The 17,299-nt window shown below is 43.6% G+C and overlaps 1 protein-coding gene across 4 annotated transcripts in view; it reads right to left on the reverse strand.

Moving 5' to 3' along the window:
• The window catches only part of UBR2 (ubiquitin protein ligase E3 component n-recognin 2), a 278,406-nt gene that overhangs the window by 51,660 nt on the left and 209,447 nt on the right, over positions 1-17,299 (reverse strand). For all 4 annotated transcript variants that reach the window (XM_063918297.1, XM_063918298.1, XM_063918296.1 and 1 more), the window contains exon 32: positions 2,854-3,015. In XM_063918297.1, the coding sequence (XP_063774367.1) occupies positions 2,854-3,015 (162 nt within the window). The remainder of the gene's footprint in view (positions 1-2,853; positions 3,016-17,299) is intronic.

Raw genomic sequence — 17,299 nt, forward strand, 5'->3', positions numbered from 1 at the left:
TGTGAGCGAACCCACTGGTCGCTGAAGTTTCGGAGACGCGCCCCCACCGCACCTGGCTCCGTCTGTGGAGCCCCAGCGTCATGCGGTGGACTTAGTAGAAGCAGCTGGTGCAGCTTTTTCCCTCTCCCCCTGCCTCTGGGCAGAAAGGAAGCACCTTTGATCCGCTTGCCTTTCTGAGGCCGAAAGGACTGTACCTGATAGTACGGTGCTTTCTTAGGTTGTGAGGGAGCCTGAGGTAAAAATGTCGATTTCCCAGCTGTTGCTGTGGATACGAGGTCCGAGAGACCATCCCCAAACAATTCCTCACCCTTATAAGGCAAAACCTCCATGTGCCTTTTAGAATCAGCATCACCTGTCCACTGCCGGGTCCATAATACCCTCCTGGCAGAAATGGACATTGCATTAATTCTAGATGCCAGCCGGGAAATATCCCTCATATATAAGACAACGTCTTTAATATGCTCTATGGTTCGCAAAATCGTATCCCTGTCGAGGGTATCAATATTATCTGACAGGGTATCAGACCACGCTGCAGCAGCACTACACATCCATGCTGAAGCAATTGCAGGTCTCAGTATAGTACCTGAGTGTGTATAGACAGACTTCAGGATAGCCTCCTGCTTCCTATCAGCAGGCTCCTTCAAGGCGGCCGTATCCTGAGACGGCAGTGCCACCTTTTTTGACAAGCGTGTGAGCGCCTTATCCACCCTAGGAGACACCTCCCAACGTGACCTATCCTCTGGCGGGAAAGGGTACGCCATCAGTAACTTTTTAGAAATTACCAGTTTCTTATCGGGGGAACCCCACGCTTCTTCACACACTTCATTCAACTCATCTGATGGGGGAAAAAACACTGGCTGCTTTTTCTCCCCAAACATAATACCCTTTTTAGTGGTACCTGGGTTAATGTCAGAAATGTGTAACACATTTTTCATTGCCGTAATCATGCAACGGATGCCCCTTGTGGATTGTGTATATGTCTCATCCTCGTCGACACTGGAGTCAGACTCCGTGTCGACATCTGTATCTGCCATCTGAGGTAGCGGGCGTTTGTGAGCCCCTGATGGTCTTTGAGACGCCTGGGCAGGCACGAGCTGAGAAGCCGGCTGTCCCACGGCTGTTACGTCATCCAGCCTTTTATGTAAGGAGTTGACACTGTCGGTTAATACCTTCCACATATCCACCCACTCTGGTGTCGGCCCCGCAGGGGGTGACATCACACTTATAGGCACCTGCTCCGCCTCCACATAAGCCTCCTCATCAAACATGTCGACACAGCCGTACCGACACACCACACACACAGGGAATGCTCTGACTGAGGACAGGACCCCACAAAGTCTATGGGGAGACAGAGAGAGAGTATGCCAGCACACACCACAGCGCTATTTAATCAGGGATTTACACTAACACAAAGTGATTTTCCCCTATAGCTGCTTTACATATACAGTTTGCGCCTAAATTTAGTGCCCCCCCTCTCTTTTTTACCCTTTGAGCCTGGAAACTGCAGGGGAGAGCCTGGGGAGCTGTCTTCCAGCGGAGCTGTGAAGAGGAAATGGCGCCAGTGTCCTGAGGGAGATAGCCCCGCCCCTTTTTCGGCGGACTTCTCCCGCTCTTATATTTATATTATGGCAGGGGATTTTTGCACATATATAGTTTATTTGACTATATTATGTGCTGTTTGCCAAAGTAAGGTACTCTAATTGCAGCCCAGGGCGCCCCCCCCCCCCCCCCCAGCGCCCTGCACCCATCAGTGACCGGAGTATGTGGTGTGCATAGGGAGCAACGGCGCACAGCTGCAGTGCTGTGCGCTACCTTAATGAAGACCGGAGTCTTCAGCCGCCGATTTTCAGGATGTTCTTCTTGCTTCTGGCTCTGCAATGGGGACGGCGGCGCAACTCCGGGACCAGACGACCGAGGCTGGGCCTGTGTTCGATCCCTCTGGAGCTAATGGTGTCCAGAAGCCTAAGAAGCCCAAGCTAGCTGCAAGCAGGTAGGTTCGCTTCTCTCCCCTTAGTCCCTCGTAGCAGTGAGTCTGTTGCCAGCATATCTCACTGAAAATAAAAAACCTAACAAATACTTTCTTTACTAGAAGCTCAGGAGAGCCCCTAGTGTGCAACCAGCTCGGGCCGGGCACAGATTCTAACTGAGGTCTGGAGGAGGGGCATAGAGGGAGGAGCCAGTGCACACCAGATATAGTACCTAATCTTTCTTTAGAGTGCCCAGTCTCCTGCGGAGCCCGTCTATTCCCCATGGTCCTTACGGAGTACCCAGCATCCACTAGGACGTCTGAGAAACTACCGCTACCTTCATCATATTATAAAATGATTGGTGAGGAATTTGACATCAACCAGCTGTACATATAATTGAGTAACTGTCCTATCGTGTGCCCACTGCTTACAAAATAGAGGTAAACATTGTGTGTTCTGAATGAATACTCATGAGATTAGAACGTTTTCATTTCACTAAGAAAACATAACCTAATGACTTAAAAGGCTGAATCCTCATTGGTTCAGCATAGAAAACGTCTGCATCAATTATGTTCACGTAATGTGTACATCAAAATGTGTTAAACACAGACAAATAAAAAAAATCACTGGTACCCCCCCACCCCCATCCCACATGCTATGAATATATGCTTTATTTTATATTTCATGCACTTGTGTGGATATTCTGTCCCCTCTGGTATCTATCTTGTGCAATTATTGCTAATTTGTACTCGGTGAATTTGTGTTTTGTTTAATAAAAACATGTTTAAAAAAAGAAAGAAAGAAAAATCATTGGCTGTATTCTCTGGAAGCCATGAGCAGACGGGAAATTAAACAATCACAATAAAAGGTCTGTTAAATCTCTAACCTGTGATACAAGCTCCTTGGCGGAGGAAGCATGGGGATAACGGTGTTGCTTAAACACTCACAGAGTGGGCAGAGGAATTCACCATTTTCCACGTCATAGCTTGTGTGTACCCGTAAACGCTGCTGTCTGCGTTGCTCCTTCATTTGTACAGCATCAAAATATCTGAAATACAAAAGTCTAGCTTTCAGTATTGCCAAAGTGGAAAAACACTGAGGGGGAAAAACAAAAAACAGTTTCACAATTTAGTAATAACTTTTTTTTTTTTTTTTTTTTAATAGAGAAGTACAAATAACAAGTTATTGTGCCGCTATAGCTCTTCCTGCTTCACCTCTTATCGTGGAGATGTATTAGTATCTCAGCCACCGGGGTGAGGGAAAGAAAACTCAGCCCTATGGTGATCCCTGCCATACCCACAGTGCATCAGCCTAGTGTCGTTGTGCTGGGTCTTACCTCAGGCCTCTCCACTGTGCATACGCGAGATCTAGCAAAAATTGCAAAACCTTCCATGGGTAGCCGACCCCCAGTAGTTGCTGCAGGTTAGAACACATATCGGCAGGTAATCCCTGCTGACACGTGAAAAAACAATAAGCCACAGAGGCGCTAATCACTTTTTTTGTTTTTTTAAACAAAATTTTACTTGGAGGATGGGAGACAATGTTCATAAGACCAATGCAGAGACCCACAAAACATCCAAATAATTGACAATAACTATTGAGAGTTGTACACAATAAAGGAAAATAATGAAGGTTAGATTTTAGTATATATATATATATATATATATATATATATATATATATATATAAAGTTAGAGAGATGAAAAGAGAATAAGTACATATAGAAATAAAGGGAAAGATAAAGGTGTGTAGTGGCCACCCACAAGGTGGAGGTGGAGGGAGGGGGGTGTTGGGTGGGACTCACCCCCTAGCTGGACTCATCCTAGGAGTCTCTTGGATTGCCAAGGTAACTTAAAAACAAACTACGCTTATTGTTGTCTTAAATAACTTCTGAATGATATTGGCCATACTATTATTAGGTGTTTGCAGATACTTTTTCTACATTATTTGCTTTCAAACATACCAAAGCTAGTTGTAAATATCAAATAGCATTAGTTATAGTGCATTTGCCACTTACCACCTCTTCTTACATCTCCCCGTAGAAAATAAGATGATTTTTGGTGATTACCAATAAATCAATTTCTCTGAATTCATCTCTGGGAACACAACTAATCTTGGGGCATAGAGGGACTGAAGGACTAATGCTAAATTACAAACTCTAGTTTCTCTCCTCTACAATGCTCCACCTTGGGTACTTACTTTTTAAACAACAAAGACCACAGGTGTGCAAAGAACAAAACTATCAAACAAGAACAATATTCTAGAACTCAGTGGAAACATTGGGGTAAATTTACTAAGATGGGAGTTCCATTTAAGATGGCATGTTGCCCATAGCAACCAATCAGATTCCAGGTATTATCTTCTAGAAGGTGCTAGATAAATGAGAAGCAGAATCTGATTGGTTGCTATGGGCAACATCCCATCTTAAATAGTACTCCCACCTTAGTAAATTTACCCCATTAAGTGGGAATGCAGTTGGATTCAGACACAAATGCACATACTTAAACTGTCACAAAGTATAATGTTAGTGGCGTAAATCTTGTACTCCAAGTGACTAGCTCAAATATAAGACGATCTACCACTCCAATCGTAAGGTTCTAGATGCTGCCAAACAAACATATTTCCAATCTCTCATTTCTGCTCAAGCTTCTAACCTCAAGTGACTTTTTTAATACATTTAAATCACTTCTTACCCCTCCCACACCTAACCCACCAGCCATTATTATTCAGTATAGGTCAGGACGCCAGTCCTATAGGACGCTGCAGTGGCTAGTATATGAAGTGGCTAGTTATAAAGTGGCAGCTAAAATCAATAGCAGTGTTATACCTGTATGTCATTAGTTATATCTTCAACTGATATCAAAATTGACTCCGGTCTCTCCTTTTCGTCAACAGGTAAATACTGCAGACTATTGCAACCTTCTTGCTAAAGTTTTATTCGGTAAATACTGCAGACTTTTGCAACTTTATTGCTAAAGTTTTATTCGGTAAACACTGCAGACTATTGCAACTTTCTTGCTAAAGTTTTATTCTGTAAATACTGCAGACTATTGCAACTTTCTTGCTAAAGTTTTATTTGGTAAATACTGCAGACTATTGCAACTTTCTTGCTAAAGTTTTATTCGGTAAATACTGCAGACTTTTGCAACTTTATTGCTAAAGTTTTATTCGGTAAACACTGCAGACTATTGCAACTTTCTTGCTAAAGTTTTATTCTGTAAATACTGCAGACTATTGCAACTTTCTTGCTAAAGTTTTATTCGGTAAATACTGCAGACTATTGCAACTTTCTTGCTAAAGTTTTATTCGGTAAATACTGCAGACTATTGCAACTTTCTTGCTAAAGTTTTATTTTGTAAATACTGCAGACTATTGCAACTTTCTTGCTAAAGTTTTATTCGGTAAATACTGCAGACTATTGCAACTTTATTGCTAAAGTTTTATTCGTTAAACACTGCAGACTATTGCAACTTTCTTGCTAAAGTTTTATTCTGTAAATACTGCAGACTATTGCAACTTTCTTGCTAAAGTTTTATTCGGTAAATACTGCAGACTATTGCAACTTTCTTGCTAAAGTTTTATTCGGTAAATACTGCAGACTATTGCAACTTTCTTGCTGAAGTTTTATTCGGTAAATACTGCAGACTATTGCAACTTTCTTGCTGAAGTTTTATTCGGTAAATACTGCAGACTATTGCAACTTTCTTGCTAAAGTTTTATTCTGTAAATACTGCAGACTATTGCAACTTTCTTGCTAAAGTTTTATTTTGTAAATACTGCAGACTATTGCAACTTTCTTGCTAAAGTTTTATTCGGTAAATACTGCAGACTATTGCAACTTTCTTGCTAAAGTTTTATTCGTTAAACACTGCAGACTATTGCAACTTTCTTGCTAAAGTTTTATTCTGTAAATACTGCAGACTATTGCAACTTTCTTGCTAAAGTTTTATTCGGTAAATACTGCAGACTATTGCAACTTTCTTGCTAAAGTTTTATTCGGTAAATACTGCAGACTATTGCAACTTTCTTGCTGAAGTTTTATTCGGTAAATACTGCAGACTATTGCAACTTTCTTGCTAAAGTTTTATTCTGTAAATACTGCAGACTATTGCACATTACATTGCATGGTTAAAAGTTTAGAAAGTTGCTCTAAGTGGATTAATATCTGTAATCTGCAAAAAATTTAGAGCGAGCGAGTGGGGTTTACTGATCTTACATTTGTTAGATTTGAGTAACACCTTTTGCTGGAGGTGGAGGGTTGCTGTGTGGGGGGAGGGGGTTGTAATCAGGATGAAAATGTATCTGTAGACTTATTTATTCAGTATAGGTCAGGACGCTGCAGTGGCTAGTATATGAAGTGGCTAGTTATAAAGTGGCAGCTAAAATCAATAGCTGTGTTTTACCTGTGTTAAACCGAAGGAAAACAGAAGTCAAACAAACTAACAAACTAATAAGATAACAGAAGGACTGCATTATAACCACAAAACTCAGGATCTTTATGTGGCCTCTCCTCACCTCTACCATGAGAAAACCAAGACCAGGCTTACCTCCTCTCTGGCTGAGAACATCAAGGCTGCCCCTGGGCCTAACCCTCAAGATGAACAGGGAACTGTGGGGGCACAGCACCAGGACCAGGCTCAGCAGGGACATCCCCATTGCTTCTGAGTATGCCCCCACATTCTCATACCCACCTGTACTATGATCTTATCAAAATAATGTTATCCCAGTTTTACTTCTGCCACTAGTTACCCTGCTATTGTTTATTCCCCCACCCCGTTTTTTTTTCTTCCTCTCTTCCACCCCACCGTGTTTTTCATGTATTGTTTACCTCCACTGATTGCACACCCTGCCATTGCGCCCTACCTACAGGGTACATCATACTACTACATAAGCATCAGTTTTTTCATATATGAACTTGGCCCTTGTATGGCTCACCTCCCACTGTGTAACCTTCCAAGTGCGCCCAACATGGCTGCCCCATATGGTACACTTGTGGATGGGATGAAAAAAACATAGGCCTGATGGTTTTGATGGAACCCTACTCTGAACTGTAGGACTCTGAAATCACCCCCATTTTGTGTCATCTCTTCTAGGGGTAGACTATTCCACCCTGGGTAATCCTACGCTGTGCGCCCAAGATGGCTGCCGCACCTGGTACCTTGTGAGGGTGGAATACACAACCCTTGGAAGTTATTACCCAAAATGCCTACACCAATCATGCATTATGCTTTCTGTGTGATTAAAGTTTTATTTTATGTCGGTGTTGCTGATCTATTGCTGTATTACTCAAATCCTCTGTATCATGTGCATTGTTTTTGATATCTGTAAAGCGCCTTGAGTCCTGTTGGAGAAAGAGCGCTATATAAATAAAATTATTATTATCAGTGCACAAGATCTTGCTGACTGTTTCAAGGACAAGATTGATTAGATACAAAATGAATTTGTATGCTCTTCCTCAGCCCCTGCTCAATTTCTTAAGCTGAACCATCTGGTTCCTTCTCTTCAACTGATCTTTGAAGATGAACACCGATATTCAGTTACCCCGACAGCAAGTCGTGCCGCGGCTTATCTGGGATTTTGTTTCACCTGCCTCCAGCAGGCGAAGCAAAATCCCGTTAACAGCCCCGTTTTCATAAAAAAACGGGGCCATTTCACCCGAAAACACACAGGTTTCAGTGTGTGTTTACGAGTGTAAAAGCACATTTTACCAGCCGAGCTAATCAAATAGCCCGACCACGGCACCCGAATAAACATCAGGGGTTTTTACTCCCAGTGTCTCTTTGGGGCAAATTGAATATCACCGGAAGTATCTACACTTTTTTCACTTTACTACCTCTCCTCTCGATCCTCTACCCTCAAAAATCAGTATAGCCGTCTCCTGTGCTCATCCTAACATTAACTAAAATCTTTTATTTTTTCTCCACTATTGTGACAAAAAAAAATTAAAACAGAATTCTGACCCTAACAATCTCTTAAATAACCACCCCATCTCTCAGCTACCATGCCACTCCAAGCTACTTAAGAGACTTGCCTAAACTGCCTCACACACCTTATTGGACCCACTTCAATCAGGCTTTTGTTCCTAACACTTCACAGAAACATCACTAAGGTAGTGAATGATCTGATCACTGCCAATTCTAAAGGTCATTACTCACCCATTCTTCTAGAACACTCTGATTCAGACTTAATTGTTGTTAGCGACTTAATTGTCGACATGTGTTGACCACTTTCTCCTATTACAATACTAGAATCTCTACAGCTTCAGAACGCAGCCCTATCCTGCTTGTCAAATTGCTTTTTCAGTGTCTAAGTTTCCCTGAATTCACCTCCTTTTCGCTACTTCTAGCAGTCTGCAAGGCTCAGTCTTCGGTCCTTTGCTTTTCACAATCTATACCACATCTCATGGCAAACTTCTCTGCTCTTTCCAGGTCACCATCCGTATTAGTATGTCTGCTACAGTATGTAATCTTAAATGTCATCTTGCTACCTCAAACTTAATCTTTCTAAAACAGAATTAATTATATTTTTCCCAGCCAATAGCATTCACCACCCTGATATCTCTATCACTGTTGATAACTGGACCATCAACCCTACCCCACAAGCTCGCTGCCTATGTGTCATCCTTGACTCTACTGTCCTTTGTTTTCCACATGAAATCTGTTTCCAAATCATGTTACATACATCTAAAAAAACCAAATGCAAAATCAGTGGTTCTCTCTCAATGCGCATAAGAGCAGGCCCTAGGACAGTGGTTCCCAACCTCGGTCCTCAAGTTCCCCCAACAGTTCATGTTTTCCAGGTCTCCTCACAGGATTGCAATTTTAATTATTTGCTCCACCTGTGGGTCTTTTAAAATGTGTCAGTGAGTAATGAATACATCTGTTCAACTGCTAGGTGACCTGGAAAACATGAACTGTTGATGGTACTTGAGGACCGAGGTTGGGAACCACTGCCCTAGGTTTGTATTGGTGTGTTCCCAACACTCCTTCCAAATAGTCACAACAGAAATGTCAAACCAGTCATCCCTTGGAACTCCACTGTGTATTCAACTAATACCAAATGAACACCAAAAGTCATTCTTTTAAGGGTGACTGGGTATTCCAAATTCTTCAATACAATCTTCTTTCATCAGGTGTAATGGTATATTCCTGTAAGTGATTATGTGTGTCTTTCTTCCTCCTTGACGTAAGCCACTTCGCCTCTCATTAATTTCCCATATATTGTAAACAAAAATGAGGGAAAATAGTGTAATACGTTTTAATATGAGGAATAAGTACACCACACGGATAGACACATATATACAAGGGAAATAACAGGCAAAAAATGCACAGTGGATAGCTCCCAGTGGTAGGATTAGAAACAAATTACCAGCAAGGTTCTCAGAACTGTTATGGAACAAGTTCTAATGCACTTAATGCAGAAACAGATCCCACGGAGTCCCAGGATCTGTTTCTGCAGGTAGCTGCAGGCACCAAAACAATTGAATCGCCCCCTTAGAACATAGAAGTCACGCTGATTAGCCAGCCGAGCTAAGTTTCGGTGGTAAAACAGTGACTGACTGAAAAGGTCATTCCTGACAAGCAGCTCTAACTTGCTGAGAATGTCTGAAAATCACAATTTGCCTGCCAATCCGGTGACAGCAGAATGACTGGAACATCCTCATTCATTGCCTTATGATGTCTCTGAGGACGTCTGGAGACCTGAGTGTTCGCTATAGGTTGTAGGAACTGCTGCAGAGTGTGAGCCAGATGTGGGACTACGGCACTCCTGAGTGAGAGTAATGTCCCTCACCAGCCTCGTATTGTCTGATTGTACCAATTATGTAAATGTGTGAATGAGTATGCCACGTAGTATATTATTCCACTGCTCTTAATTGTATTCAGATTTTCCGTGACAGTTGCCATGTTTCTGTAATAAGTGGGACAACAGGTCAGAGATGATTGGGTTGCAGTAGCAGGGGCGTTTTGTATGACATATGCTGAAATGAAATTAGTACAGGAAAGCAGCTTTCTGGGTTACCGTAAGGGAGAGACCTGCACATTCATTATACGCCATGTAGACCCCATGAAGCCAATAAATGCTTAAAGGAACAGAGAGATGGAGAAGAGCTGGACAAGATAAAGAGATGAGAGATAGTGAGAGACACACAGGAAAAGAGGAGGAGGAATAGGGCGAGTGAAAGATTGGGGGGGAGACAAGAGAAAAGACTGGGGAAGTGGGTAGAAAGATGAAGAGAGAAAAAAAAAAACCAGCTAGCGGACCCAGTGAATGATGGGTCCAACATGCAAGTAATAAATTAAAGAGACTGCTTAGGAATACAAAAAAAAAAAAAAAGAGTGCAAACACTAAGCACCTAAACTGGTGGGGTATAGAAGGGAGTAGAAACAATTTTATAGCTTAGCATTAGTACCTACTCCAGCACCCTCTATACCCCAAGGATAGCAGTGTCCCCCAGATGGAATGAAGAAGAAACCAATAATACAGTGGTTCTCATGTCGGTACTTGGGACTCCAAAGGGTTCACATTTTACAGGTAAAAGATGCACAGGTGAAAGCTAATTATTTCACTTGTAATCCTGAAAGAAGACCTGGAAAACATGAACTGTTTGGGGTCTCGAGGACTGAGTTGAGAACCTATGCAATAATTTAATAAAATTGCAGAAAAAAAATGCCTTCTTTTCAAAATAACACCCTTCCATGATCATGTCAGATGTTTGCAGTTTTTGCATAGAAACTTTCATAATTGGATATTTGACAACCTAACAATCTAATGTTAATGAGGATTAATAAACATCTCATTAGATTATGACACAGCGTTGTACTTAAAACATAACTAGCTGAGAAATAAGTAAATTTATTTGGATGGATAAACATCCTAGACTGAAACACTCGATTTTAGCCAGAAGCCTGCTCAGAGGCGGCAGAGGTTTACCTGACCTGCAGAAGTACTGTCTGGCTACCCATCTGAGCCAGGCCCTCATCTGGTTTGCTTTCCCCCACAGTCTCCCTTGGGTACAAATAGAGCTGGATGATTCCAAGCTCTCCACACTTATTCCCGTTCTATCACCCCATGTCTCATCTAAGAACTGCCACATCTCTAACCCGGTCACAGCTCTCACTAGCTCCGTCTTGCTCCAAAGTGCACGCCAATTTGGTCTTACTACCTTTCCCTCACCCCTTACTCCTCTATGGGTTAACCCTATTTTCCCTCCAGGGTCTACTCTGGCACTCTCACACTCCTGGTACCAGATTCCTACCCGTCCTAGATTTGTCATAGATCTTATTGAGGGTAATACCTGGTCCCCCCTAGCAACTCTATCTCAGAAGTTCCATATCCTCCGCCCTAGACTTTTTGAATATTTCCAGCTACGATCCTTCTTAAGCTCACTGCCTCAAGCCGCCGTTTTTAGAAAGCTGACACCATTTGAGAGGATTTGCTATCACTCCCCTCTCCGTACGGGCATTATTTCTATTTTATACTCTCTGTTATGTCTAGCGGGCCCTGATCCCATCCTTCCTCATGAAAGTCGCTGGGAGAGAGCCCTTGGCCCCCCACCAGACAGGAAAGCATGGCAGACCATTAGACTTAATGTAGCTCATTCCTCCATTTCTTCACTTATCAAAGAAAACTCGTACAAAATCTATACGAGATGGTACCTTGTCCCCGCCAGGCTCAATAAAATCTATCCAACTACCTCTCCCCTCTGCTGGTGCGAATGTGGTTCTAGGGGAGATTTTTGCCATATATGGTGGAATTGCCCAAAGATTCGTCCTTATTGGATTGAAATTGAGTCGCTTTTAAGCAAGATATTCCACTTTCCAATCTCCCTTGGCCCATGGTCAGCGTTGTTGGGGTACCCTATAGATGGTCATCCTTTTCCCTCAAATAAATTAGTTCTCCATATTCTACATGCCGCTATGGGTGCCCTGGCCTCCAGCTGGAAATGACCTTCTCGCCCTCCTATGCAGATGGTGCTGTCTAGGATATGGTTCATTGTTTCTATGGAAAGGACTATTCATGCCTTACTTAACAACACTGACAAATTTGATAAGATTTGGTCCCATTGGTTTGCTCACTTTGCCGCCACCCCCCCCCTCTCTTTTTTCCTTCTTCTTCTCTTTTCTCTTCTTACTCTTTTTCTCTGTATCCAATTACCTCCTCTAATATTTCCCTCCTTCTCTTTTTGAGTCATATGGCTTTTTATTTTGTGAGGTTTTTACTATTTGTTAAAACAGCATAGCTTCTTTTGTGGTCCAGGTTATATGTTTTATATTGCTCCTGGATTTCTATGTGCTACTTTACATATTCTGTATGGTCTCGTATGAAGCTTTGCAATAAAATCTAAATTGATAAAAAACCAAAACATAACTAGCTGGGGGGGTGTGGCCTGGCTGGCAAGAGGATCAGTCGCACCTCCAAACAGCTCCTGCTGCCGTGCTGCTTTTTGGGCCCTTACAGCTACGTTCCCTACCCCTACAGAGTTGGCAATACTTCCCCACACCCATGGACGCTTGGGGGAGGGCGGCTTGAACCTCCTTTGGTCATCTCTGTCCACCTGTGGGTGCACCGCATGGAGAGGCCTGCCCGCCGTGTGAAGCCACGGTCGTTCTCCCGTGGACACTCCGGAGGGCATCGTCGTCAAACCTCCTGTGCTGAACTGACGGTCGCCGTATATTGGACACTGCACCTACTTTCCCAGACTGTCAAAACGAGCGCTCCGGGAGTCGCCTCACTGTCCTTAGCCTGGTACCTCGGGCATAAAACGGATCTTGGCGATCTCGCTGTGCTGGCGGTTTCCCACTGATGCGCCATACCTCAGGGCTCCTGGAGAGTTGCGCTGCCTGTTGTGTAGAGCATACAGACACTCCCATCACCCCACAAACAACTACGTCAGCTGACTCCAGGAGTCACAGTGAAATATAACATGCAGATTCTGGTGGGGCTGAGACAGGAAGGAGACTTTGCTCTCTTTGCAAACTGTCAAACTTTCCTCACAAGTGTCTATGGAAGAACCTGCAGAAGTATATGTGTGCTACAGAGTATAGATGGGCTGAGTGAGAACTTCAAATCCCTGTTCTATTTATTTGCATTTGAGAAATATAACAACTTCAAGATTTTGTGACTCTCCTTAATAGCTTTTAAACTGAGGTGTTTTCGCTTTTTTCATCTGTTTGACTGTCCAATGTCACTTTCTCATCTCTCATCTGCTATATAGCCTCAGCATTGATCAGACAGTGGGATACAGATTCTGAGATCAGTTGGCTCCATCTAGTGGCTGGTTTGAAACCTACAACTTGTTTAATCATCTACTGACATGTGACCATCACATTTTTTCCTGGGAAGGTGCCGCCTCCTCTAATGTTCACCTAAGACCTCCCAGGGGAGGGACAGCTGCCACGCTCTGACACGTCTCCTGCGCAATGTGACATCAGTTGTGCTCAAACACTTTACCTTGCCTACAATATGTTTTGACGTTGTTTCAAGACCGAACCCAGACCCCCAAGCCTTGTGTCCTGCCTTCATTCCAAGGATTTTCAGACCTGAGACCTCCTATTAATTAGCCAGTGAGCAGTGTTCTTTCCCTTGTTTGTGATTGTACCGCTACAGAATCTTTGCCATACAAATGACGCCACCGCGAGGTTAATTGAGGTCACTCTTGTGGGTGACCTCAATTAACCTCGCGGTTAGCCGCAGACCGCAATTTTACCACCATTGACTATAATGGAGGACCGCGATCCTCCATTATAGTCAGTGCGCTCCGCCTGATTGACAGGCCAGAAGTGCACAGCCAATCAGGAGAGCGCTATGACGTGGCGCTCCCTGACTGGCTGCCGGGTCCTCTAGTGACAAGAGTCACAGGGTTTTTGTTATTTTTTATTTCTCTATCATCCACTAGGGGACACTGAAGTCCTATACAGTAGGGGTGTGAAGCCTTGAACCGGAGGTGTGGCACAATCTAAAATTAGAATTGTCTGCACAGCCGGCTCCTCCCCCTTCACATCCCTCCTCCCTCAGTTTGAAAAATTGTGCTGGAGGTAATAGCACGTGGAGCACTTGAGCTCCTGACTAAAAATCTAAAAGGGGCTGCGTAACCCTAATAAAAGGGGGACAAGGCTGCCTGATATCAGAGAGACAAAGATCCCTATTGAAGGGACCTGCCTCTCTCCACAGGAGATCCTCCAAGTCCTTCTAACAGTGAGTACTGGTCGAAGGAAAAAGTAGCTTAGGGTCCTTCATGTATTTTTATTTATTTTTATAGTGAGAAGGGAGAGACCTTCCTTACTAAAATATCACTAAAAAAAGCTGCCTCCTGTAACAGATCTCTGTAGTAATGCTGCCTCCTGTAATATATCAATGTAATGCTGCCTCCGGCAATATAGCCCCTCACATTGCAGTTACAGCAGCGGGCGCGGGAGCAGAGTGCGGCGCGGGACTTGGCCTTTCCTCCCTGTGAGCAGGGAGGGACGGCAGAGCGGCGCGCTGCACAGCGAGAAGACTGACAGCCGAAACGGAGCACAGGCGCCGCTACGGGAAACTGTCCAGGCGCGCACCGGCCAGCGGGTCCGGAGCGCGCCAAATAGTGTCCTCACAGAGCGCCAGAGAGTGGACTCGGCGCGCGCCGGCCAGCGGGAGGGGGCTAGAAATTAAAGTGCTTACATACCGTGAGGAGACATCCGAGGCAGCAGCAAGTGGAGCTCATATAGCCTAATGGGCTAGGGTTCCTGACAGCAGCATATTTTTCAAAACAGTCTTGCAGGACATTTAGTGAGGGCCATATTTAATGATTATGGCGCCAGGCTGAGGTAATGGATGGGACCTCCCCCTCCCCCTCCCCCCAGTAGAGTACATAGGGGAAGTTTGTTTATTAAAGATTTAGCTCCCCCGGCTGCACTGCCTGCATAGTGCATAGTATAATATAGCAGGGAGATCGTTAGGTAACTGCTCCCTCTACTGGTGAATAATATATATACAGATGAGGATCTCCTGAAAAGTAATCAACTTTACAATTTATATTTTCAAGGGACTTCTGTTTCAAAGATCCTGCAGAAAATACACGGAAGCAAGCGAATACCAACTCTAACATCGTAGCCGATTTACAGTTGGGGTGTGAGGATTGCGAGTCGGCTGGTGTTTTAATTTTTTTTTTTTTAATATAACATTTTTTTTAGTTTTTTTTTATTATTGTTAATTAAAGTAAAGATATTGGCCTGCTCCTTTTATATACGAAAAGGACAGGTAATTCCAGCCGAATCCAATACCTTCGCTTCCGTCATCTCCCAGTCTTTCTCTTCCTAGTTTAAAGGGTGAAAGCGCGGCGGGCTACCCTGGTAAAGGGTTTTCAAAACAACATGTCTAAGGCAACCAAGACCTCCAAGACATGTTATGTTTGTACGAAACGTAACAAGAAGAGCACGTGGGTTGGCAGCTCCGGGGTGTGCGACTCCTGCTTAAACAAGGACGCTCCACCTGGGAGCAGTGCTCTGGCTAAGGTATGGGAAGACAACCTTGCTAATAGAATCTCCATGGAGATGGCAGAGTCGCGCAAGCAGCAATCAGAATGGGCTGCGGGATTCTCAAAGACGATGGAGGAATTTCTCATCAGGTTAACGCCGCCCGCATCCGCAGAAACGAGTGTGCGCAAAGCGGTTAAAAGAACTCTCCCTATGATACCAGAATCAGAGGAGGAAGAGGGTTTTCTTGATACGGAGGAAGGTGAGTTAATTGAACCTAACATAGACGCCGACTTTCCAGAAGAGGACTCGGCAATCTCAGGTCTAGACTCCTTAATTGACGCGGTAAAAGAGATTCTAAGTTTTAAGGATGAGGAAATACGGGAGCCGGAGGATTTCGATTTGTTCGAATCCCAGAAGCCGCGTTCAGTAGTGTTTCCTATTCCTAAATCCCTCCAATCTCAGATAGAGGAGGCTTGGAAACAACCTGACAAACGGTTTCAATTTTCGAAACGGTTTCAGGTAACTTATCCCCTACCTAAGGGTGTAATGGACAAGTGGGAGACTCCGCCGGTAGTGGATGCTTCCCTAGGAAGGTTGTCAAAAAAGACAATTTTACCAATTCCTAACGTAACTACTTTAAAGGATGCGTCAGACCGTAAAGTTGATACTGCGTTAAAGTAAATTTTTGTTACAGCTGGTGCAGCGCAGAGACCTGCGATCGTCTGTGCTTGGGTCAACAAGGCCATGGGTGCATGGTCCGGCCGTATTGTACAAGCTATTGAGGAGGAAAATAGCTTAGAAGAGATTACCCAACTGGCAGAACACATTCAAGAATCTGCATCGTACTTGTGTCAAGCTTCTAAGGATATTAGCAGAATAGCATCGCGCATATCTGCATCAGCCATATCGGCTTGAAGGATTTTATGGCTCAGAGAATGGCAGGGAGACTCTGAGACCAAGAAGGCGGTAGAATCCATCCCCTTTGGGGGTGAAATGCTGTTCGGACCAGAATTAGACTAGTGGATTTCGCAGGCTACAGCGGGGAAGTCCACTTTTCTGCAAAAAGAGGAAAAAACACCCTAGGGTGATTTTCTCAAGGCGCTAGATTAGGGGAGGTTCAACACTGCAGCTAAAAGAGTGAGGTTGGTCAGACCTCGCAAATATGCAGTAACAATAAAAAGAATATTTAGCGCAAAATGGTCATAGATGAGATGAGATGATCAATAAGCAATCATATTTAATGCATATAAAATCTAAAAACATCCATGGAATTTACACAAGAAAAAAGGTAAAATATAATATACTAAGCAGTAACTGTGTACATATAAATCGTACGATGATGTTGTTCCCTATAAAGGGTATATTGCACAACTCCCAGACTCATTCAGCTGCACTTGTAAATATAAGATAGGACCTGTTCCTATGTAAATAGTCCCCTTCTGTATCCAATAATAGTGATAGGATAGTCCGTTGTTAATAGTTACCACAGGTGATCAAGGATAATTAAGCGGTACAGCACTCCGCAGTATTGCAGTTCCTTGGTGCAGTGGATAAACTGTGAAATTCCTCAATTGAAGAGGTTTTACCTCCAAGCAGAGGTCCAAGAGGTTCCGTGGGGGACTTGGTTCAGGTCCTGTATCTCCAGATTTCCATAGGTCCAGGGAGTTTAGCAGGAGAGCAGCTCACACCAACGCGTTTCGTTGTGATCACACAACTTTTTCAAGGTGCTGACTGGGCTGTGAGAAGGGGTTTATATACCCAAACAATATGGCTGCTCATTTGCATAACAGATTGGAATCAATCAACTCATCTCATGATATGACCAAATTATGACAGACAGATAAAACTAAATTAAAATCACACATTAGTACCTATAGA

Source organism: Pseudophryne corroboree, chromosome 4 (assembly GCF_028390025.1).
Source record: "Pseudophryne corroboree isolate aPseCor3 chromosome 4, aPseCor3.hap2, whole genome shotgun sequence".
NCBI classification, from domain to species: Eukaryota; Metazoa; Chordata; class Amphibia; order Anura; family Myobatrachidae; genus Pseudophryne; species Pseudophryne corroboree.